This window comes from Zonotrichia leucophrys, chromosome 6 (genome assembly GCF_028769735.1).
Source record: "Zonotrichia leucophrys gambelii isolate GWCS_2022_RI chromosome 6, RI_Zleu_2.0, whole genome shotgun sequence".
Lineage (NCBI taxonomy): Eukaryota > Metazoa > Chordata > Aves > Passeriformes > Passerellidae > Zonotrichia > Zonotrichia leucophrys.
Genome location: NC_088176.1, coordinates 29,763,810 through 29,788,050, shown reverse-complemented (window position 1 = coordinate 29,788,050; position 24,241 = coordinate 29,763,810). Strand labels below are relative to the sequence as shown.

At 41.7% G+C, this 24,241-nt stretch overlaps 1 protein-coding gene across 3 annotated transcripts in view; it reads left to right on the top strand.

Annotated features, from left to right (window-relative positions):
• The first annotated feature begins 7,896 nt into the window (after window positions 1-7,896).
• JMJD1C (jumonji domain containing 1C) overlaps window positions 7,897-24,241 on the top strand; it is a 158,362-nt gene continuing 142,017 nt past the window's right edge. For all 3 annotated transcript variants that reach the window (XM_064716133.1, XM_064716132.1, XM_064716131.1), the window contains exon 1: window positions 7,897-8,187. In XM_064716133.1, coding sequence (XP_064572203.1) covers window positions 8,047-8,187 — 141 coding nt within the window. In that variant the 5' untranslated portion in view covers window positions 7,897-8,046. The remainder of the gene's footprint in view (window positions 8,188-24,241) is intronic.

Below are 24,241 nucleotides of genomic sequence, written 5' to 3'. Positions count from 1 at the left end.
GCCACAAAAATGAATAACAAGTGTAATACATATTTAGTACTAATCAGGGTGTTATTTATACAAATAGCTGGAATTTATATAAAATAAATAGCTACCATTTATACAAATGGTTGCTGAAATCTTTTTTTCAAAGACAAAACAGAGGAGCCACCTTTCCACAGTGGTGCCCGGGGAAAGGGCAAGAGGCAATCAGCACAGGCTGAAATACAGGAAATTCCATTTGAACTTAAGAAAATACTTTTTCCACTATGACAGATTGCACAGAGAGACTCAAGTCTCCAGCCTTAAATATTTTAAGCTTGGCTGGACACGGCCCCAAGGAGCCTGCTGTAGGTGGCCCTGCTCTGAGCAGGGAGGGGTCAGAGCAGACAATGTCCAGAAGTCCCTTCCAGCCCCAGCCAGTTCATGACTCCAGCACAACCTTCTCATTCAATTAAATGACACAGCAACAGCCAAACACAATCTACTGCTCTTATAACCAAGAAGACATGCAAGACCCCTCTCATCTCTATGCTTATGTCCGTTTGTGCCTTTTCAGATTGTCATTATAAGCTGTGATGTTTCATTACAGTTCTGGCAGTAAGGGCAGACTTAAATCAATTGCCTTTATAGGGTCAATTTCAAATGTCGCCTGAACAAATGTGACAGACAGACCCTGGAACACTTCTAATGAGAACAGGAAATTAATCAAAGAAGTTACTGGCTGAGTACAAAATTTGTGATAGCTTTAATTGGGATAACAGTGCCAGGAAAAAACACAAAAGTACCACTGCTTGATCAGCACAGAATCAGTAACATAATTTGTTTACACCCTGTGCCAGACAACACTATGAAATATAAAGACCTAACCCTTACCAAAGAGATAAATATTGTTAAATAATAGCTATTACTGAATTGCAGAACACAGCTGACACTAATTTGTTATCCTTTCCTGATACAGAAACTCAACAAGACAGGCAGCTGGAATACAGGAAAGAAACCTGTGTGTCAGTTGTAAGCCAATTGGCAGACAATTTGCTGGCAGGAAGAAAGAACAAGCATGGCATAAAAATATTCATCAGACAAATTCGTTAAAGAGTGCTTACCATGTGATATGCACTGTTACTGTTTTAGACAAAACTGGCAAACAATTATACTTGGTGAGATAAAGATATAGGGGAAATACTGCAATTGCATTAAGAAAACGCAAAGGAATTTGGATGGCAGAGTAGTAAATGAGGCCGAGAAAAAATGTTATGGAAATTTCAAAAAGAAAAAGTAGCTATATTTTTCTTATGCCCTTAAGAGCTTTTTTGCCTTCCTCAGTTTCAGAAAGGCCCAACCATCTTCCTGTTAATATCTTTTCTTCCCCAGACAAGCATAAGGAATGTTGTCATATTCCCCATCTAGTACACTTTAATGGTAGCTGAAAGGAGCTACTATTCTTACCTCAGCTTTAGACCTTTCCTAAAGCCCAAAGCCTCCCATTTGTTTCTTATTGTGCATATTGTAGAGCAGCATTGTAAACCATTTCCTTACCATAACCATCACCTGTTTTAGTTACATGAGCATAAGCAATACCAGCATCCAAGTAAATTCAGTCCAAAGGTGCTGTTAACAGGAGCTCCTGCTTTTGAAGGGGGCACCATCCCAACACAAATCATAGAGAAGCTAGAGGTTCAGAAGGGAGGAAGCTTCCTGCACTGCAGCACCAGTACAGTTCTTAATAGTTTTTTAAAAAAATACATCATAAGTTTTAAAATAAATATTAAGAAATTTATGTACAGAACAGTAATAAGATTATACAAGTTCTGTTCCAAGTACTTCAGTGCAGTATTTGTGGGGTGCTGTGGAGACCTTTAAAAACGCAGGAGGCAGAAAACTCTAGCCAGATATAGTTGTACATTTTTCCTTCTTTTATCTTCGCTACACAATACCCTAGTGATCTCCAGTGAGGATAAGAACTCAACCCACCTCCCAGTTAATTCAAAGAAGAGCTGTAAATTTACTTCAGTGTTGAATATACCCTGCTCTTTTTATCAGTAACAGTATCTACTCATGAAATGAGCTACTTAAACACCTTTCATCCAGCACAGATATTCCTCTACAATATTCTGGGAAACTTTAGTACACCTTAAAACTGAGATACCAGTCTGACATAGAAGCAATAACTGCCTTAACATGGCTGTTTGTGATTTCAGGGATTTTCTTTTTAGTACTATCCATCTGCTAACCTTCAAAAGCCACTAATTGTAAAAACACAGAGATACCAAGAGCCAGGCACTTGACATTAGGTAAAAAATACACACAAGATAATGCACAAAGCTGCTGCCCCAGGAGCCCATGTGAGAGAAGCCCAGACTTTTATACTCACACCTGTCTTTCTAGTTAATAATGCCCCAACAGCAGAAAAAGCCTTACTGACTGACCTTTATACAGCTTAGGTGTTAGTGGAGAGGAAGCATCACTGGAAGCAAAGGTTCATGGGAAGGTGATTAATTAATTTAAAGGGTGATTGGTTTCAGGTTTTCTGTGTGAGTGATTGAGAGGAGAAAGGAGCATTGTAGCTGGGAGCAGTCTAAGGTAAGCCAGGCCTTTTCAGGAGGCCCATCAGCAGTGCTGAGGCTGCTCAGGCTCTGCGTAAGCTCAGCCTTTTCTGGTGTTTTGTTCTGTAGGTGGATCCCCTCAACTAAATAAAACTTTGTTCTCAGTTCTTGTTCTGGGCATTACAGTGTATGCTGAGGGAGAGCTGTTATGGGCTGACTGATATGCCTAAAGCTCAGTCTGATTCTTGAGAAGAACCAAGCCTCAAGCTGGCATCAGCAGTAAGATGAAAAGCAGGAAAGAAACTTGAGTGGAAATTTAATATTGCCAAAAGGCCACAAAAATGTCACACCAGTGCTGCTGTGCATCTTCCTTGCTCTTAATGCTTGCACCTGGGCTGAGTGACCAGTAGAAAAGGCATCTTCCATCTGTGCCTTGAAGAAACTGAGAGCGTTTTCCTCCAAACAAATTCAAAGTTGTTTTAGATGGAGACATTATCTGATAAGGCCAAAGCAGGGCCGTGCAGTTTCACCTTAGGAATTAAATCCTTAAGTATTCAAGGAAAGGTGGAGACTGACAACCTTGTGATCTCTGTTCCCCCACCCTCTGCATTTTACCTCTACAGGATGTAAACCCATCAGCAGCGGGAGGGTCTGTTTGTCCTACACCAAGGTGTAGTGCTGGTCCAATGGTGATTTACCCTCAGGCTGCATTTAAAAAGCGCTTGAAGGTGGTGCCACCCCCAGCAGGAGGGAGTCGGCCAACCCCGGGGCAGGGTCAAGGAGTGAGCACAGCCCAGCAGCTCCAGGTCTGAGCAGAACCCACCCCTGCAACCTCATCGGGCTGAGTGTGTATTTCAATCAGATGTGGGGCACCCAGGAGTTCGGTTTGCTGCCTCAAGAGTAAAGCAGTGGTTAAGGGGGGGCAGGAAATGGGGGCCAGGGGTTGTACAGGGATAGATTGATATCTTAAGATGTCAGCAAGCTTCTGAGGAAAAGAATGTATTGAAGGCTGTGTTTATTCAAAATGTTCAACTTTTTTTTTTTTTTGGTGCGATCTCATTAGCTGGAACAGAAGGAAATGCTGGAATTGGAATATGTTGTGTTCATCTGTTCTAGGCTATAAATTGACTGTGAAACATCACATGGAGGCTCAGTAGAGCTCCTTGCTGTTGTCAGCATTGATGGAGTGGCACCCTGTGAAAGACAATGTTTTCTTTTGCAGATACGGTTGGAGTGATTCACAAATGCAGTTAACTTAAATCTTCCTCCTTTGTGTGCTGTAGCAACAGCCGGGATGGTATTAAAGAAGTCCTGAGGATGAAACCTGGACACGGTGGGGTGCTCTATTCACCTCCAGTGTAAATATAGCAGTAAATTTGCAGCTTTTTTTACAACTGCAAAAGCCAAGAGACAGGAAAATATTAGGAGTGGTCAGTTGACAGACCCAGATGGAGAGATGTAGACAGCTGGAGATGCAAGAGATCACCACACAGGATGTTCGTGGTAGAGCTGGGGAGGTAATGCCACAAACCACAGCTTTTACTCTCTTACACTTTTGTGCCTCCAGGTGTTCAATGCAGCCTTTGCATCTACATTAAATAGCTGTCTTTAAAGAATCCCACCTTCTCACTGATTCTATGTCCCATTCAGTGTTCAAGGAATTCCTCACAACTCAAATAATTGTGCTTTCAAGGAGGATGTGTTAAGAAAAGCCCATGGACTCTGTAGAAGATGAGACACTTGGAAATCAAAAGTTGGCTTTGTATCAGAAATAACCGATGTTTGATGAATTTGTTTTCTCTTGGCTATGAATTTTAAAGTTACAAAACTCTTAAACCAACCTGTTAAATGTAGATTCTTAATTTTCTGCTGCTGAACACTGGAAAATATTAAATGTGGCTTTCCAAATTTCCAAGGAATTATGAATTCAGAAGAAACTGGTGGTCCTAAGGAAAGGTAAGATAGATCTAGAAGTATATAGCACATATTTTAGAAAGAATTAGTTCAGTATTAATTCTGCTTAAGAGTTGTGACACTGACAAGTCATTTCGTCTTTTTCTCTCAATTTTTCTTCCTACAAAATGGAAATAATAATTTCTAAATATGGCATTTATCTGTATGGAGAAGGTGCAATTACTACTAGTACAGTCTGTGCTTCATTTCAATCAAGAAGTTAGAAAAAGCTCTCAGTAAATATCTTGATTTTGCACCTAACCAATGTGTGTACTTTCAGGGAGAAAGAGGTGAGTTTGTCCACAGTCAATTTCCCAAGAGAAGCTCTCCTTCCCTGGGGCTCAGCCTAGAGCTCTTCTGCTTTATTCTTTGGTGGACTTCTCCAGCCTGAAGGTGTCATCTCTGTTTTGTTGTTGCCTATGGGCATCTGGCTCTGGGTATTGCTCCTGGCTCCAGGAGGATGATTCCTCTGGTATTTTCAGAGTAATCTACAAGAAGAGGCTTCCTTATGCCACTTTTTTCAGAAGATATACCAATTCATAACATCCCTAATCCTTTAAATCCTATGATTTTTGATGATTTAAATCCTATGATTTTAGACTTTTCAGTTCAAATATTCCTTAATATTTATCAAGGTGTTGCTTTGAAAGGGGAGTTAATGTATTGGTTTGGTGCTTGCAAAGGCTTCTGAAAAAGGAAGAAATCCTACTGGAGTGTGATAGGGCACAGACTGTTTAAAAAGTTCATGTCTAAGCTATTTTCAGGCCTTGGCCCACAGCACCATGACTTTGTTTTGTTGAAGACAGAGGTTCTGAGTTGATTTATAGTTGATTTACTCATATCCTGAGCATGTAGCGCTCTCCCAATTTCTTCACAGAGAAACAAGGAGAGAAGGAAGCAGCAAAGAAGAAATGGGTAAGTGAAGAGAGAGCAAGAAAATAAGTTGCTGGAGGTGGAAAATGTCCAGCAACCTGTGCGTCTTTTATGCTGACCCACCTGAACATAGGAATTTTGACTTCCCTAAAGCACCTATGTGTTAAAAAAGCTGCTCCAAGATGAATAAATGAAAGAAGAGCTGAGGTGTGGGCTGCTGGGGAGTGGAGCTGCCCTGCTGTATGTCAAGGCTTTCCCTGGTCCATCTCAGTGGTGTTGTGGGGAGCAGGGTAAAGCCCTGCCCATCTCACCTGGCATCTGGGAACTGAGAGCTAGCCATGGGAATTGCCACCTAAATGTCAATGGTACTTGATCTTACTGCTATTTTCAGGTGATTAACAACTATAAAATGGTTCTGCATTGAACAATAGCCTTCTGTGTATTCTAATCTATAATAAAACATAATTCTAGTGTCAGTGCCTTGAAATGAATTTTTGGAACAAATTAAAAAAATTTGATTCCTAACAGTTTGTTATTCTGTCATAAATTCACAAGTTCAGTCTATTAGAATCATGTAAAGTGGCATTTTGGGGTATTTTTTATGTTTTATTGCACTTTAATGTCATTTAATTGTAAAGTTCAATAATATCTCAAATTACTCTTTGATTAAACAAGAGGGAATGAATACAGAACTTTGATATGATTCATATTTATTTAATCAGTTTTGTAACTTCTCCTTATTCCCTTTATGGATAACTGCCCAGTACTTACATAATTTTTATTCTTTCTGCAAGACTGCAGTACACTTTTGTTGGTTGTAGCATTACCTTGGAACATGAATAAAGATTTCATTTAGCTCAAATCCACTATGGTTGTTCTTCTGCAGTTTCTAAAGAGCACAGCTCCATCCATTTCAGCCTGGGATGCCAGGCATCTATAGGTTCCATTATAAATGTTATGTCTTGTAAATTTTTCTAATCCTGTGAACAAACTTGTCATGGTGAATGATGAACTGATTTCTTTTTTTGTTTGTTTTCTGTTAATTAACTTCTCTTGTACCAGAAGTTATTTGTTCCACTAAAATATACAGGAATGTGAGAAGCTGGCAATCTTGATTTATGGCTTTCACCTCATAATCTATTTTTCAAAAATGCACTATTCAAATTTGCTTTTAGTGCTAGATGAGAGATCATTAACCTGCTCTCTTGAGGGCAAGCAAACCAGTAAAGGCAGGCAGAAGTTCAGGAAAGCTACACCTCCAGATAACGTGAAGGAAAAACTCTTTCAATGCAAACATGGCATTACCACAGCATGGCTACAGCAGCCATGGAAAGAACAACAAACCCAGAGCCACTGCTCCAGAACCAGAATGTGGCTGCACGGCTGCTCAGCTGCTCTCAGCTCCGGTGAGCCTCTGAGCTGACTTCTTGGATATGCACTGTTTGCTGGCATCCAGCAGAACTCAACAGTGCCTTCTGGAGCTGAAATGTTGTGTCCCTGAAAGCCTCTGAGGGATTAAACAGATTAAATGACATTGCATTCCCGGGGAGTTCTGTAGTCTGCAGTGGGGGAAGGTGGATGGACTCCCCAACAAACTGACTCCAGGGGAGAAGGTGCTGCAGGTGGCAGAGCTGCTCCTGCCTCTCCCAAACCCTGCAGGGCTGGGACAGCAGCGAGCTGGTGCCTGGCTCTTGGGGTACCCTCACCAGCCTGGGCTCCCACAGAATCACGGAATGGGTCAGGCTCGAAGCGACCACAGGGGAGCACTGGTCCAACCTCCCTGCTTAGCAGGGCTGTCCTAGACAACATGGCACAGGGTTGTGTCCAGGCAGGTCTAGAGTATCTCCAGCGAGGCAGACTGCACCTTCTGTGGACAATCTCATTAGCACAGTGAAGAAGTTCTTTCTCTTCTTCTGGTGGAACTTGCAGTGCATCACAGCAACACCTTGCCTGTCGCTTCGTGTCCTATCGCCTGGTGCCACCGGGGAGAGCCTGGTTCCATCTTGCCGGTACCCCGCCTTCGCACATTTATGCACATTAACGAGGTCTAGGAGTGGTGCGCCTTGAGCAGGGTGTGGGCGAGCCCGCGGAGGACGGACAGCGCTTCTTCCACCGAGGGAAGAACCCCGGAGAGGCCGTGCCCGAGCTGCCGCCGTGGCACCGGAGGCAGGGAGCGGGTACCCCGCCAGTGTCACATCACCGCGGGGCTGCTCTCGGGGGGCGCCGCTGCGGCAGGTGAGGGCCGTGCTGCCCCGGCTGGGGCTGGGCAGGGGGCGACGGGACGAGCCCCCGCGGGGTCCCGGTGCCACCGCAGCGGCCGCGGACTCTTTGCCGCGGGGCGGCCGCTAGCCCCGCGCTGCCTGGCGGAGGGAGACGTCGCGCGGCGTCGGTCTCCATGGCAGTGGGGCTGCGTGGGCGGAGTGGTCGGGGCCGCAGCGCGGCGGGCGGGCGCGCGCGGGAGCGAGGGAGGGAGGGAGGGAGGAGGTGAGGGAGGGCGCGCGCACCCCCGGCCCGCCCCCGCCCCTCGCTCGCTGTTTGTGTCGGGCTGTGGCGGCGGCGGCGCGGCCGAGGGGCTCCGACCCTCCCGCCGCTGCGAGCCCGAGAGCCCCGCGCCCGTCCCCGCCCCACGCCCGCCATGCGCGGCCCCTAGAGCAGCGGGCTCGGCGGCTGGTGCGGTGCCTGCGCGGCGGCGGCCATGGCGGTGGAGACGCGGCCGGAGCTGGTGGGGAAGCGGTTCCTGTGCCTGGGCGGCGAGGAACCGCCGGAGAGCGGGCGCTGGCGGGCTGGGGTCATCCGCGCCGTGTCCCAGCGGGACTCGCACAGCCCCGACCTGGCGGTAAGAGCCGCGGCTCGGGCCGGCCCGGGGGCTGCGGCGGGGGGTGGCGGGCCCGGCGTGACACGGCCCCGCGCCCGGCCGGGCACAGTGACGTGGAGCCGGGGGTCACGGCTGGCGCCAGGTGCGGATCCTCGCGGCGTGCGCGGCCGCTCCGTGCCCCGGCCCGCGGCGCGACGGGGCCGGTGTCCGGCCTGGCCAGCGGGGCACAATCGGGCTGCCCCCGGAGCAGCGGGGGAGAATGCGGCTGATCCAGGGGAATGCAGGAACTGCCGCCGCGTAGCACTGTCCGACTGGGTCCGGCGCGCTGGTGAACGCTGTTATTAAAAGAATGTCATTGTTTCCCTTCCTTTCATGCCCGCTGTCAGTGTTTTCCTAAGGGGTGTAGGAATGTGCGTGTAGGTTAGCGAGGGAGCCAGGATATGTGTGTGCTCTGTTGTGCTCAGACACACTCTCGCTGTGGGGGGGAAACACGGCCAGGATTTCCTTGGGTTGGTGTTCTGAATGCATAATCTGGAAAATGGAGTTTTATTGTGCTCCCCGGACTTCGGCGTTATATTGTTCGTGAATTCCGCAGTCACAGGAGTGCTGTGTTACCTCTGTGCTTGTCTCCTGCCATGTTTTTATGCCATTTAGTGCTTCTGGAAACACATTTAAAAATATCACGACTATGTAAATGGGCATTACGTAGGCTGAAAAAAGGAATCACCGGACTGCGCTGGGCAATCCATATTGCTGCTGGCAAGGGGGAGGCGTTCACAGCCCGGCACTGATCGGGGTGGAATGTTGCCTTTTTTACAAACTCATCAGGCAAACAATTGCCTGGTATTAGAGACTATCGATTGCTTAGTTCCAAGTGTGAACCACAGAATTAAGAACTCTGGTTTTTGTTCGTTTCAGACTTTAGGCTTTGTTTCAAAAACAGAAAGTGGGCTTGAGATGCTACTTTTTTGCTATATTCTGGGTTAGTTTTCTTGATTGTTTGTTTGCTTTTGTTTGCTTTTTTTTTTCTTTTTTTTTTTTTTGGCATGCTGTTCTGGATTTCTTCCCATTCTCCAGCTATAATTCACGGAGCCCTTGAATTCAATCTCATAATTCAAGTTCATGCCCTTCTTTATGAAATGGTTTGTGTTTTCAGCCTTTGGCTATATGTGAGAATCGTCTAGAACACTTTATTTTTAGAACCTGTTTTGGATGTTATTCTTGCAGGGCAGTCTCTAGAATCTATATACAGTTATGGAAACACTGAGTAAGGTTTAAGGAGGTATTTACTAACATTTACAAGTCAGAGCCATAATTTGTAAACTCTAGGGGCAGAGCTGACATAAAGAGAGAAAGGCATTTCAGGGGCTGTGTCTGTTTTGTTAAATGCATGCTGCCGATTGTAAAAACTTATTCCTCTTCTTGACTCTGGTGTCTGTTTTTCTCTTCAGATGCTCTTTCTGTACAATTCTTGGTAATTTAAGGAAGAACTGTCACGTTTCAGCTGGTTTTTGAGGCGGGATGACTAAGGGTATGCTTATTGTTGTAGTGAAGCACCATTTGCATAGCTCCGAAGTACCTGAGCAGCAGGATGGATGCTCCAGCATTTCAGCCTGGGTGCAGTGCAGTGCTAACGTGGCCATATTCCTTCTGGTGTTCAGGAGAGCTGCACAGCACTGCATTATGCTATGTACATACACTCCCAGTCACCTACGAGTGCTGGAAGCTCTGTGAGGTCTTGAAAATAATTTCTAGGTCTAAAGAGGTGCAGTAGTACTTAACTGCAGGAACATCATTGCCCTCTCTAAAGTGCAGCATTTGGGGTTTGCGTTATGTGTTCTCTGGCCCCAAAGCACAAAGAAGTGGATAGAGGAAAAAATGATAAGGTTTCTTTAAGCAACAGGTAGTTTCTGCACGTTGGACTGTCTTTCTGCATTTATAATGAACATTAGCTTCTTGTGAGTTGATATTTGCTAAGTGATGATCCTCCTGCCCTGCCCCCAGCAGAGGACGAGGATGTTTTTCTGTTAGCTCTGTCCTATGTGTGCTATCCCAGCTGGAGTAACCACTGCCCTTATCCTTCCATGGCTTTTGTTTGGAGGTGGCCATCCCTGTGAGTAGCTGCAGACCCTTCTGCTCCCTGTCACTCGAGTGGAGCAGTAATTCTTGTTGACAGTTTCATTGCTGCCCACAGGGTGCGGTATAAAAATGTTCAAATTGACTTTTTATCAATTTCGTGCTTTCCTGGTCCCACCAGAGTGGGGTGGATGAATGAGAAATGCAGAAGCTGCCCTGAACCACAGGACAGGAGGAGGGAGCAGTGGGCATTTCAATGTGAATTGCAACTGGCTGGAACTGAGTTACCTCCTAATCCTGGCTTTGGAGGAAAGTGCTATTTGCATTGACTTTGTGCCTGAGTAAGTGTGAACCCCCCCAGTCAATTTCAACCAGTTTAAGAACAGGGAGATGTTTAAGACTGCCTTCCCCTAGTCTGTGAAAGTTGATATCTGAGAACCCTCTCCCCAAAAAACCATAAAAGCAAGGAGGTCATGGCATTTGGTGTTGTCCAGGCAATCTCCAGCTGGCCAGCCAGCGTGCTCCCAGCCTGAGAGCAGCTGCAGCATATGCTGTCTGTCTGTCTGTCTGACACCATTCAGACATAGGTGATGGAATGAGAAGGTGGGTTTAAGGGCATGACAAAGAGCTGAGCGTTAATGGAAGTGTGAGAGCAAGCCTCAGTGTGTGCCTGTGGGAATATATGGACAAATGGGGAGTTTTATGGGGTGCAGGAGCTCAAGGAGACGTGGGCAAGTTTAGAGGCAACCGAGGTAATTAATGTTAAGTGGCCACAGGGCTTATAGGAGCAAATCCAGAGAAACCTGAGCTTCATTAGTTCTGCTGTAAACAGAACTACTCATTAAATCAGGAACTCCAGACCTGAAGGCTGGACTAGCTGCTCTCCACCTTTGAGCAGGGAAATCAAGAGGCCAGTTTTTCATATGCTGCTAAATTTGTTTCATGATTGTATTTTTATAGATAAATTAATTATTATTTTCATAGTTATTGTCCTGGTAGGAAAAAGCAGGAAAGAACTCAATTTTCTAGTATTTTCCTCTTGCTAGGTCTCCCCTACTCCATTAGTGTACGAAAAAAAGTAAAAAGTATATTAAATAACTCTTTCCTTATACTTTTCATGAGTGTAATATAGCTGATATGAAAGATCTTGTTTATAATGTATTTCTTTACAAAGAAAGAGAACACTAGCAAAGTATATTTTCTCCCACTGCTTTCTAAAAAATTTTGCCTTCCTCAGCTTTCTTATTAATTCACCACTAGTGGGGAATATGGTGAGAACAGCTGGCACTGGTTGTGGGTGCTGTTGGTCTCCTGGAATATGAATGCTCTTGCCATTACATGAGACCCTCCATGCCAGGATTTGGAAGCTGTACCTCTTTCTTAGTCATCCTGTAATATTTACAGATGTTGTAAACACCTGCCATGCAGGTATAATGTGTGCAATGTAGAAAATCCAATCCAGGAGTTTTCTTGCTGGTTTTCATGGTCTGAGCTTTGTAAGTTAGACTTCTTGATCTTTCTTTCTTGGTCATTGTTGTTGCATGCAAAACATTTGTTTAAAAATCAAAGCAAGGACAGAAGTTTGATCTATGTGTGTATCTGTGTGTGTGTTTCATAGCCATTTTTCAGCCTCACACCGAGTGTTGTTAGAGGAAACTGGGAGCTGTGTTTTTCCTTCCTTCTAACTGCCTGGAAAAGCTTGTGTGCTGCTCTGATTACAGCGATAACTCTGGGCAAGGCAAGAAATGGCCAGGAGGAAGGAGGTGGAGCCAGTGCCATACGATCTCCCTGGTCTTTGCTGTCCCATAAGAATTGCTTTCTGGGCCATAGGTTGCAAAACTTTGATGTGGTGATGAAAGAGAAAATGGAAGTAAACTTTTAAACATACAGTGTGCAACTCTTAATAAAGGAATATCTCATTAATTTTAAAATCCTAAAATCTCAGTAATTTTTAAGTTCTTGTTTATTGATGCATGAATTTTCTGCCATGATGCACATGGTTTGGAAGACAGCATAAAAATTGAGTTGGTAGTCTTTAATGAATTATGATAGGCAGACTAACATCTAATAATTGTGCATAGGGAAATATATTGTGGCAATAAATCACCATATCAGATACTCTTCATAAAAGCCTAAATATTAATGATAGTTTGAAGCGGCTGTGTGATTTTTACAGTAAAGTCAGTAAGATATAATGCTGTAAACAATACACTTTTGGTGAGTTGTAGTTTTTTGGTATCTCATATTTGGTGATTTATAAACAGGCAATTGTTAAAAATTCAGTAAGTCTGGTAAAGCCACTTGAAGATGATATCAGCAGATTGTGTATGTGTTTTAACTGAATTTGTCTCCATTTAAAAGTAAAGTGGAAGTTCACAAAATGTAATGAAAATTTACCACTACTGTGTTACACTTAATATGAAAATAATTTTAAATAATTTTGGATAATTGGAAAGTAAAATATATTTTAGGCAAGTGCTCCATACCCTGACTAGTTTCTCACTAAATGATGAAGTTAAGGTGCCTTCACTGTTTGTGGAGCTGCTCTTACCTAGTCTTTTTACAAACTGTAATTGTTTTCATCTTCCTGCTTCTGCATTCCCCAAGTTTATGAATGGGATCTGTCTTTGTCATAGAGGCACAGAATTGCACTTCTGTAGGTTACACTCGATTCCTGCCATATATTGATTTTTAGTGCAGTGTGCTGCATGTTGTCCTCTCTCCTCCTTTTGCTAAGAGAGTATTATAAGGAGAAAGTGCTTGTGTTAAATTTTTTAAACACATTTGAGCTGGTCTGTTGAAAATGAAATTTCTTTTTTCATTCCTTACTATTGGAGTATGTGCTCTGCAGCGTTGACTTGCTAGCCTTGGCATAAACTGGAAGACACAGAAAAATCTTCAGTAAAATTATTGTAGAAAGTAAACAAATAAATATGTTTTAAACTCGTTGTGCACAGCTTGTTGGGGGTTAATGGAATTTAAAAATTTTGTATGTTTCTGCACTAGCATCTGGGTTAAAGATGAAGAGCAAATTGTTGGTGAGGATCCTGTCACGTTATTTCCTTCAGCTATTGGAGATGACACTAAAGACATGCCAGAGTTTATCACATCTCTGCTGCCTCTGAATGAAGGAATGTTGTTGTAGGATGTGTTTTGAATCTGGTTTGAAAGGAGTAGGAGAAGCTCAAAATTCGACAGAGATTTAGGCCTTTTTCAGTTGTTTCTGCTGTTCTGTATCAGTGCCGATGCCAACAAGAGTCTTGTAAGTTTGTGTGTCATCTGGGCAGGCTTTTCTTGGCTAAGCTGTAAAGAAAACTTCCTATTTCCTTTTGTGTTTCTAGTAAGGTTGAGCTTGTCATCCTGTGTCTGTGAATGTGGCCTCATCTGTATTCCAGAGACAGCTCAGGAAGGAGTATCTCTTTCATAGTAATTTGACAAAAAGATCAAACAGAGGAGTAGTCCTATGGAATTGACTGCAAGGATTCAGTGCTTTATACTCTGCCCTTCCCTCTTCACTTCTCTTACTGAAAGAAACCCGAGTATGATGTAGATCAATAAGTAAATGTACCTGCACTGAAGGATTTTGAGTAAAGTTTCTTTGAATGTCAGGATTGCAAAGAGAGTTTAGGTGTCCTGAGCTGGGGATGAACCATTTAATTTGTTGCCTAGTTGCAAAGTAAGCATCAGTGAACAAAGTATGGAAAAATAAAGGTTTTATCCTGAAGTTAAATCTTTCAGGAGGCTCTTAGGAAGAGATATTAAATATTTTCTTAATAAAAAAAATTGCTTTTGCCTTTTATGTATTTTATGTAAAAATGCTATATTATTCCACATTTGCGTTACCTCAGGTTTTTCTTCTTCTGGAACTTTGTGTGAATCTTCAGAGCTACCTGAAAGCATGGCCTAGCCATCATAAGGAGTTGTAAAAAATGAGCAACTATTTTATAAGAAACCATTTTTCTTGTACACCTTCCAGGATCTCCGAACCTGCTTGAGAAGGTTCAGAATATCAGCAGAACTGATCTTTAGTAATAGAGATTGTATTTTAAAAGTGGTCCTTGTGAAATTAGGCCAAAAATCAGTTCAGCCTTCTTCTAATCCTACTATCAGTGAACTGTAGAGATTCTTAGTTCCATCAGGGATCTTCAGTCTTTACTGGGATTAGGCTTGCCTTTCCCATTAGGTTGGACTTGCTAAACTGCTGCTGCTTTTGCTGAAAAGAAACAAGTAAGTGCAGATCATCTGAGAAGTTCAGCTGAAGTTGGCAGGGAGCCTTTATCTCCAAAGGGACCCCTCAGTGACTGCTGTGCCTGCCCACTGCTGTGCTCTGGGCTTTGACATCCTGTGTTGCTTCAGGGAGGGTTTCCCTCCTCACCCTGCTAGTGGGGACTGAGACCTCTGCTTGTAACCAGCCTGTTCTTGGAAACTGGTGGAGAATTCTAAGCTAAACTAATGCTGGATTGCTTCATTACATTGATTCCTCCAGAAAGTTACTATTGTTAGTGATGTTGTACCTATGTACCGCTGATTTTCAATGTTGTAAGACAGAATGAGAGCAGGGGATCCAGAGGAGCCTCAAGGATTTTGCTGTGTTTTGCTCTCTAGTAATTTTCTTTAAAATATTATTATTTTACTTCAAGCAGCTGTTGCTATGTTTCAGAATTAAGTGGAATGAAGCAACTTGATTTGCTCCTGAGGAAGTTACTTTCATGTACATACAGCGACTGGCTTTGAGCTAATTCATGTGCTCTATTCAGAGCTTCATGGGCACAGAAGATGCAGGATGAGCATTAAAAGCATCTAGCTTGATCCTCCTGTGGCAATGTTTTGAGAAGTTTAGAAGACTGTGGTTCCACAGACATTTCTCTTGGTGGCACTGCTGGCTTAATTTTTTTTTTAACCCTGAACAGTTTCCTGATCCTTCACCGGATGGCACTTGAAGCGGTTGCAGTGAGGCTGGAGGAGGTGGTGTGGGATCAGTCTGGGGACAGGAGCAGCTTAAGGTGGAATTGTGGCCAGGAGAAATGTCTCTGGACCATGGCCTGAATGAAGTTGAAAACTGACTTAAATACTTTTGAGGGTTGTGTGCAGTAACTAGTCGATGTGTTCAGTTGTATTACTGGTACTTATTCACATAGTAGGAGTAATTTCTTCCTTCAGCTGAATAAATAAATAAATGTTCACAATAGTGCATGACATGATCATTTGATGTCTGCTGATGCAAGACTTACTTACAAAATCAAGTTTTGGAAGAATAGATGTGAAACTAAATGCTCTGAGGGAAACCTAAGCATCTAGATCTGTGTTAAAATGCATAAACCTCTGATGACTCAGTAAAGTGTTGCCTATAATATTTCTGCATCAAGGAAGATCTTTTTGAGTATTCTGAACAGCACCACAGCTGATGCAGATGTTGAAATGATTTCAGCAAGGCTTCACTGCAGGTAGCTCAAGTAGACACTGCTGACTTATTATTTGGGTTGGCTCACCGTGGTTTTAGTTTTTGGCTAAGGGACCAGAGCTCTTCAATCAAATGATGGTTTAAAATCTGAATTTTGATTACTCTGTGAAAAAGAGAGCACTTGCTGAGTCATTGCCAGGTGGTCCAAGTCAAATCTCTTCAGTCCTGCATGTCTGGTGAGGAGGGACTGGAAAAGCTGTATTTTGGAGGAGTGTTGGCAAGGACAGTTCATTTTGAAACATTCCTCCAGCTGGTTTCCTTATTTTTTTGTTTTTCTTGGCTTCTCTTCTTTCCTGAAACGTGGAATGTAAATTTACTACCTTTCAAAAACAAACAAAGCAACCCAAAAGCCAAGCAGACAAAGAAACTCGTTGGGGTAATAATAGAAAATACGTGATCTAAACTGTTCAGTCAGTATAGAAAATCTTGGAGAAGGAAAACCAGGAAATGGTATTGAAGTCTTGGGCTGGAGTTTCTCATTAATCTGTACCTTTTCTTGCACCCTAAATTGAAGACTTCGATTTTTCAGCCTTGGTCTTCATCAAAGACAGGAAAAAGAGCATCCAATCAAGATATGGTGCAAGCAGCTTTTAGAGGGCAGGTTAATGAGTTTTAGGCTGTAGACTCTTGATGAGATTTAAAGAGTTAGGAACTAACAGTGGTCTAGTTGCCAACATTTTAGTCAAAAGTACAAAAGCTGTTATAATTGAAGACTGAATGGAATGAGGTGCTGTGGCCTTCAGAGCTGTTGTGATGCTTTGTTGTCACACCTCTACAATTCTGGCACATGGCTGCACTTCCTCAGTGTTGTCTTAGAGGGATTTGGAGCTCAGGGATTCATCCAGCTGAGGACTTTGAGGTTTGTAGCCCTTCCTGGGTTCTCATAAATGAATTAGTGGGAAATCTTTTTGAATCTCTCTGAACTTCTCAAAAGCCTGTGACAAAGAAGGGTCAGGCTTTACCTGTGCATCACAGTCAGGATTCCCTTCTGTTGTTTCAGATATGCTTTGGTCCCCTGCATGGTAAGGTCATGATTTTTTCATAATTGTTGCATGGCACTCGGGATTTTATTAGCTCTGCTCTGTGACTTCATATTTGTCTCCTGGAGCTTATAAATGTGGCAATTTTCCTTCACTGTTTCTCAACCCAAGAGAAAAGGAGGTATCTGTTCTGTCAGTCCCTACCAACCCTGTCCAAATAAATGTCTCTTTGAACTAGATTATTCCAAGGAGTGTAGTTTGTTTGCTTATCTTAAATGGCTCTCCACCAAGATGTGTATCTTCACGTGATTCCCTTCTGCAGGTTGTTCTGAACAGATTTAATTTAATATTGTAGAGTTACATTTTTTTTTTTCAGGAAATGAGGTAACATTATAAATTAGTATTAAATTTTAAAAAATTATAATTTATTTCTTCACTGGTGTATATAATTGATTTTTCTTTTTAGGTTTGGTATCAAAATTGTCTAATGCAGATGCATTTATGTTTAGTATACCCAGATGTTGGTCAGACCTTGGTGGTAATCTATTTAATAGCAGTTAAGCAGTAAGATAAAAAACAATGCTAATGAAATATTTCTGGCTTGCTAACTGTTAATTCAGGTGTGCTGTCCTAAATACACCTGAACCTCCTATATATTGTCATATTTTAAAATTTGTATGTAGGTCAGAATGTGATACGTGAATATTTTTAGATAATGTCATGATCACTTCCCAATTAAATAGGTAGCTTTTCTGTGTAACTGTGTACTTACCTCCTTCTGTGTGATCTTTTAGAAGAGATAATACATTTTGACTCATTTAAAGAAAGTTCAATTTGTTTTTATAAATAGAAAATGTTTCAAGTGCTTTGTTACTTTGTAGTATTTTTTCCTCTAAAAGTATGTAGTCTAAATTAATCCATTTCTTTTGTTACTGATTGCTTTTACAAGATTTCAATTTAGTGAGTCAGGCCTAGGACTATAGAAAATGAAAAAGCTTGTTTAATAAATTATTCATTGACGAACTTTATGATTCCATCAGATGGTTTCTTTTAAAACTGAATGTAGTACTTTAGTAAATGATTGTAAAAGTTTTTGTATTTGGAATTAAAAGATTTGGCTTTCTGTTGATGCTTAGAAAATGGCTTGCTGATACTGCTTACTTTATTAGCTTTTTTTTTTTGAGTTCTCTAATATTGCCTTTTCAGGTCAAGTGAGATGTGTGTGTATACACCTTGGCATATTTTTCCCTGTCAAAATTTTTTGACAGTAAGTTTTCAGATATCTGATTTAAAACTTTTTTTTTGTATTTTAACTTGTAAATGCATTTGAGCATGGCTCACGTTTCACTAACATGGCAGAACTGATTGCTGCTCAATGGCTTAGTTTCAAATGTGATACACAGGATACAAGTGTTAAGTTTGCCCATATATCACTTTTCTGCTAGAATAATGGTAGAATTTAATAGTGCTCTTCAGTTGGTTCCTCTGAAATGGAGGAAGTTTGTATCTCCAGAGGGTTCTTAGGTTTGTTGGCTGAAGTAAAAGGACTGCATTCAATACCCTCTTAGGTTCTTTCCTAAGATGTGTTTTGTATTATGGTAACTACCCATTTCCAGGTATCTGGAACCTGTGTTCCAGGAATGTTTACTGGGGCATTTGAAAGAGTTTAAGGCTTCAGTTGGCATAACCAATTAGTTCTATGTCTATGTTTTTCCTTCCTTTTTTACAGAAGTCTGGTTTTGGTCTTGGTCTGCACTTTAGGAAATATGTCTTCAGTTAAGAAGAGGACAATATACGGACATGCAGAATGATCTCAGTAATCTTAGGATTGAGTCAGCTAGTGTTTGGGGGCAGGAAAGAATGGAAAAGAACTTTTATTTTTGCTTAATTTTTTTTCCTCTTTTTTCCCTGAAAACTTTTTTATCAGTTCTTGAGCTCTTTAATCAGGACTTCCTATGGAAAGACCAGGCAGGCACATACCAGTAGGCACACAGTTTGTGGTGACTGGGAGTGGGGCTGGGGCTGAACCTCATCCCCAATGGGCCCCAGCTGTGAGAAGCAGGGGAGCAGCATTGAGGATAATGAGCCTTGGTGCAAGGACCAATCACCAAAGGGAGCAGAGGGCACACAGGTGCAATGCATGAGCATGAGGGCATAAAAGGTTGGGCTGAAGGACAAGATGAGCAGAGACTTGAAGCCTTCTGGCCTGGTGAGGTGTTACTGTGTATGGGTTGAAGCCTTCTGAAATTGTTTGATGATATTCTGTGTTTTGTGGCCATCTCAACTGTGACATGTGCTGTGACAGATACACAAGTTAGAAGGTATGGATCAGTCAACAGAGGAGGCAAGGAAAGAAGAGAGGACTCTGGTTTGAATGCAGAAACCCACACATAATTTGATGTAAGTTGACAAAAAGAAGGCTCCTTCTGTCTGCACAAAAGGCAGTGTCCCTTCCTGGGAGGCTTCTGGCTGCTCTGGGTCCATTCTCTAGCACAAAGAAATATTAAGTAATTTGTAAACAAGGAAAGTCTAAATGTTGAAGTTCAGTACCTGAATTGATAGCTTTACTCAAACCTAGTGGTTTTTTAAGCTCAGGAAAAAAGGAAATCTCAAAAAGCATTGATTACTTAAGGTCAGAGCAGAGACATGAAGCTGGTATTGCTGTGTAATTAATTACAGCTTGGGCCATGTGCAATTCTTGTTCCTAAAGCTGTCAGTTTGGTATTTCTTATGTCAGTTGTAGAACTGAGGGGGTTTGTGTGGCTGTTCTTAATTGCTTTGTTTACTTCTCTTTCCAGGACTTAGCTGTGCCTGCTTGTTATTTGTCAGCTCTTGGCTGCAGAGGAGACTCACTTGTGACAGAGCAGGCATGTGCTGCTCTTCTGGGACTGCCTGTGTGGGACGGAGAGCCTGAGCTCAAACCTCACTTAGAATTGCAGGGTTTCTGGGATAGAGAACTATAGGCTGGTGGTCTGAGTACCGTGGATAATGACACAGCAGCATAAGGCTGGGAGTTAGGAAAGTTTTTGGAAAGTTAGGTCTTGGAAAATGCTTCCTTAAAACACATTGTGGTGGAGGGTCATGGTGCCTCATATTGTGGTAGGTTTGGACTACATGTGGCACACAGAAAAGTGGTTTTGAGTGTGTCTGTGCTAATGCACACACATTTTCTCTGGATATGTGCTGCTTGATTGACTTCCCTTTCAGCTGACTTTTTTAATCTCAGATTTTAAGTAAAGCTGCTGTTGAATTCTTTTAGTTATGAGAACTCAAGCAGACAGGTAGCCTTGAAGGGGATTAGTTTATCAGATGTCTGGTAAAGTGCAAACTCTTTCTGCAGCTTTATCCACCTTCAGGCTATTCAAGTGTGAATATCAATCTTAATGTCTGAACCAGTGAGGCTACAGAATTAACTTTTTTCTTTAGTGTGGAGAAGTTGGTGTTTTTTTTTTTCCTTTAGGCCTTAGAAGACAGTGATGTCTAACTTAAATATGTGTTTTGCTGAAAGCTACTTTTAATTAATACCAGGTGTTTTTTCACCACATCAGTATTCCATACCTTTCTTTATTGGGCCTGTCAGCTGGGCAGTGGCAACATGAGGTTTGGAGCTGCAGGCCTGCCTATTAGGCAAGCAGCCAGCTCACCATCAGCACATTGTGTGGATTTTCAAGTCATTTGTTTTGCAAGCTCATAAGAAATCCATTTGTGGCCAGAAACATCCAGATCCTCTGAAATTTGTCAGTAGCTGAAAGTTAATAAGGAAATCTTGACTGGGAAACATGCTTAAAAATTTTATATATGTGTGTGTATATATATACACACACCTAGAAACAGCAGTAGAAAGTAATAAATTTGTGTGGTCATGATATATTGCCTAGCAGTATTGGCATTTATGTTGATAAAAACTAGAGATATTTAATAAGAAAACTGGTATATCTGTTTTGCAACAGGAGTTGAAAATTGCTGCTGTAGTGTTTGTGCAATGGAGTGTGCAGGCCTTTCCTCTGCTGTGTGTGATTGGCTTTGTTGATTGGGAGAGCTGAGGGGATGGGGTTTGTGCTTTGTGGCACTTGAGTGGTGGTGCAGGGTGCTGTGGGGAGCAGTAACCATGGCCATGGGGCAGTGCATGCTCTTCAGTTGTGCTTTGAAATCTATTTCTCTGTTGGTTGCTTGTGTGCAATCCTTTTATCTGTTTTCTACCACTACTGACGTTATCTAAAATGGAAACTACTTACTCAGATACTCTAATGCAAGATTTTACTAATTATCTGGAAGATTTACTAACAATCTGGAAGAAAATGAAGCCAAATTTGTAGGGTGGTTAGCCTGTGACACTGGTTTGAGCTTGCAGTGGTCTTTAAGTTAAAGTGTATGTGCATTGTGGGAAATGCACTCTTGAGGAAAAGAATACAGTTAAAATTTTTCTACAGGTCGCAATGTATAAAAGTAATTTGCAAAGAAGTCTTTAAAGAATTTAATATCATTTAATATCACAGTCATTCCAACTGTGGCATGACTGATGTGCTGTTAGATAATATTCCCATGCATCTTGCTGTGTTTTATGTTTTTCCTCAGCTTCTAATTTTAGAAACATCAAACCAAGGTAGCCAGCATGAGAAAACTGGCAATGGAAAGAGTTATGCAGAGAAGAAGGTGTCTTAAAATAGCATATCAGACTGAGATCTTTCTGAATACATGAGTGAAAATTATTGACACTGCTTTTAATCTTCTCTCATCCTGTGCAAAGCACTCAATCCTGTTTAGCACCCAAGTCTGTTTAGCATCAAAGCACCAAGTCCTGTTTACCATTTTTTGTACCCTACCTACCCCAATCATGAGCTATATTTGAATTTCTCCTTAGACCATATCTCTTTATTGCATTTTTCTATGGTTAGAGTACTTCAGGCTTCTCATAATCATCTAGTCCAGTCCTCACAGTTGGAAGACTCCAAACCTCCTTTCCCTCAGGAAGTAAGATAAAGTTAGCTAACTAATAACTTTTATTTTTATTGTGAAGATCAAACCTACTGAAACTACTGATTTCTCATTTAAAAATAAAAGAAATAAATGCTGCTTCTGGTAATGGTAGATGGTTGCACAGGTCTGTTGGCTCTTTGCTTTTGTGGGCAGTAAATTGATTTTAGTGGTATATTTTTGCTGAAGGTGATCTGATGGGTTGGGGGTGGTTAACTTCAAAAATGGACTTGTGAGTATGTGATTTTGTTTGTCTGAAGGTTAGGCTGAGATGTTCCAGGGTAAATAGACTGTGTATTGCATGATAAACTTTGGCCAGGTCTGTTTTGGAATTGCTGAGATTAGGGTTTTGGTATCCATGCAACTCTGTTTGCTTTGTAGGACACTCTTTGACCAACCTACCTACACTGCGGTAGGTGCTGTGCAAACTCAGGGCTAAAATTGTCCCTGCTACAGAGTTTCTGAAATCCAGAGTGACAAGGAGCTGAAATGAGCTTATAATGATGTATTGTTTGTGTCCTGCAGCCTAACCTTTGGGAAATCTTCTGACAGAGGAGAGTAGGAGACATTTTTGAGGTGTATAGCAAAGTAGCTCTACTGAAGTTTCTCAGTTGTCTGTCAAACATGAAGGATAGCCAGGGCAAAACTCTGAGGTGGCAGGTTGAAATGGAATTTTCCTTTTTTTTTTTTTCCAGCTTTCCTTTAGTTTTTTTTTTTTTTTTAAATGTAGCTAGTGACAGGTTCTAAGTATGCATCAGAAGTGGGATTTGGCATTTTGTAGCTGAGTCTGAAGTCTTTGAAACCAAAATCCCAGTAAGTTGCATTAATAAAGGAAGGAGGCAGAATGATGTAGAAAAGACAGATACTGTCATTATACAATTACTGTATAACAGCATTGTGGGGTGCTGTGTGTGAGCAGAGCTCTGTGAAGTCCAAAGGAAAAAGTGATGTAATAACTGAATTGCAAACCTAGGAGAGGACTTAAAGATACACAAGGGTAAGAACCTTGAAGGAGATGATAGAAACAAAAAATATTGGGATGAATACTGCAAGTTCTGTCTGAAACACAATATGCTTGAGGTGCAAACTATGTATGTTAGTGTCGCTGAGGGAATTTTAATGGCTTTTGTGACCCTAACCATAGGATTGTGCTCAGCAGTCTGATTCACCTCCTTTTATAAGTATATTCTGAACTTATTTCCCCTCAGCACAGAGAATGTATTCTTCATTTCTATCCCACTTCTTTTGTTTCTGTGGTATCAACTCAGGAAATGACTTTTGAAATGGATTAAACTTGTGACTTTTGAATTCTCTGCATATAGTTTGTGGTCTAAGAAACCAAGTGCTAAGTGGAATGAGGTATTTCTAATAAAAGTTTAAATGAATACTGATCTCAAAGTTTGAGTGCTACCTTTTCAATCCTAAAGGCTTTGAATGTTTTCCTGATTATTTATTAGGCCCACCATTATTGACATCCTGATGACAGAGGTTGGTGGCAACTTGAGTTGCCAGCAGACTTTTTCATTTATCACTTGTGATGCTTGTTGTGCTTTATGTTATAGATGTAGCAAAGACCACTTGGTTTTGACTTTATTGTAGAGGTTTTAATAATTGGGAGTGACAGAGGAGTTGAGTAATAGTCAAATTAACCTGGATTGCCCAAATATCAGTCTCAACTGTAACAGTTGAGATCCTTTTTCTGTGAGGAGCTGACTTGATTTGTCAAGATGTCAAATTGGTCACAAGCCAAGCTTATCACTTCTGTGGGTTGCATCAAGAAAAGCAGAAGAAGTGCTCCATATGTTCTGATCTGTATTCATTCAGTTTTGCCTAACAAAATTTTAAGTGTTAAGCAGGGTTTGTGACACCCCCTTGTTTTAACATTTCCAACCTGGAAAAGTGGTAAAACATGGTGAAATCTGGACTGTGCTGTTATTAAATGCCCTCAGGATTAAGTTCTTAATTCTTGTACAAGAGAACAACCTGTGGGAGTTGCTAGGGAAAGAAGCAGCATTGGTGTGCTTGCAGTTCTCTGAGACTTTATGCTTTTTGAGTTGGGAGGGAGTATTTATCCTAATTTGATAGATTTGGAACTACTATGAATATTTTATATTGACCAAGTTATTGGAACTCTTAACTGTGTGAACATATTGGTTTAGTTTAATGGGAAGGAGGAGGTGGAGGTGTCTAGGGAAAATAGGCAGGAACAGAAAGAATTTTGTGTCTTGGCAAAGAATTTGAGTGCTGTTGAGCCAGTGACTGTGTTATCCCTTGTGTTTTGGTTTTTTTTTTTTCCTTTGCTTTTTTTGGCTTCTTTGTTTTTAATTAAGCCTCCAGGACTGCTGTTGTAAAAGAAGATTTTTTTAAAAAATTTTTTGCCCACATTTTCAGCTCCCACTCACAAGTGTGGGTTGTAATAATTCAAGCATTCGGACTGAGATGTAGGAGTCCTGAAAATGGGTGTGCCTGAAAAAATCAACATAGCCTTAAGTATCACCACAAGATGTTAAAATAGACGTTCTTTAGACTTCTTTCTCAATCTTTCTGTCATTGTGCTTAAAGAAAAATGGGAAATCAGTTTGGT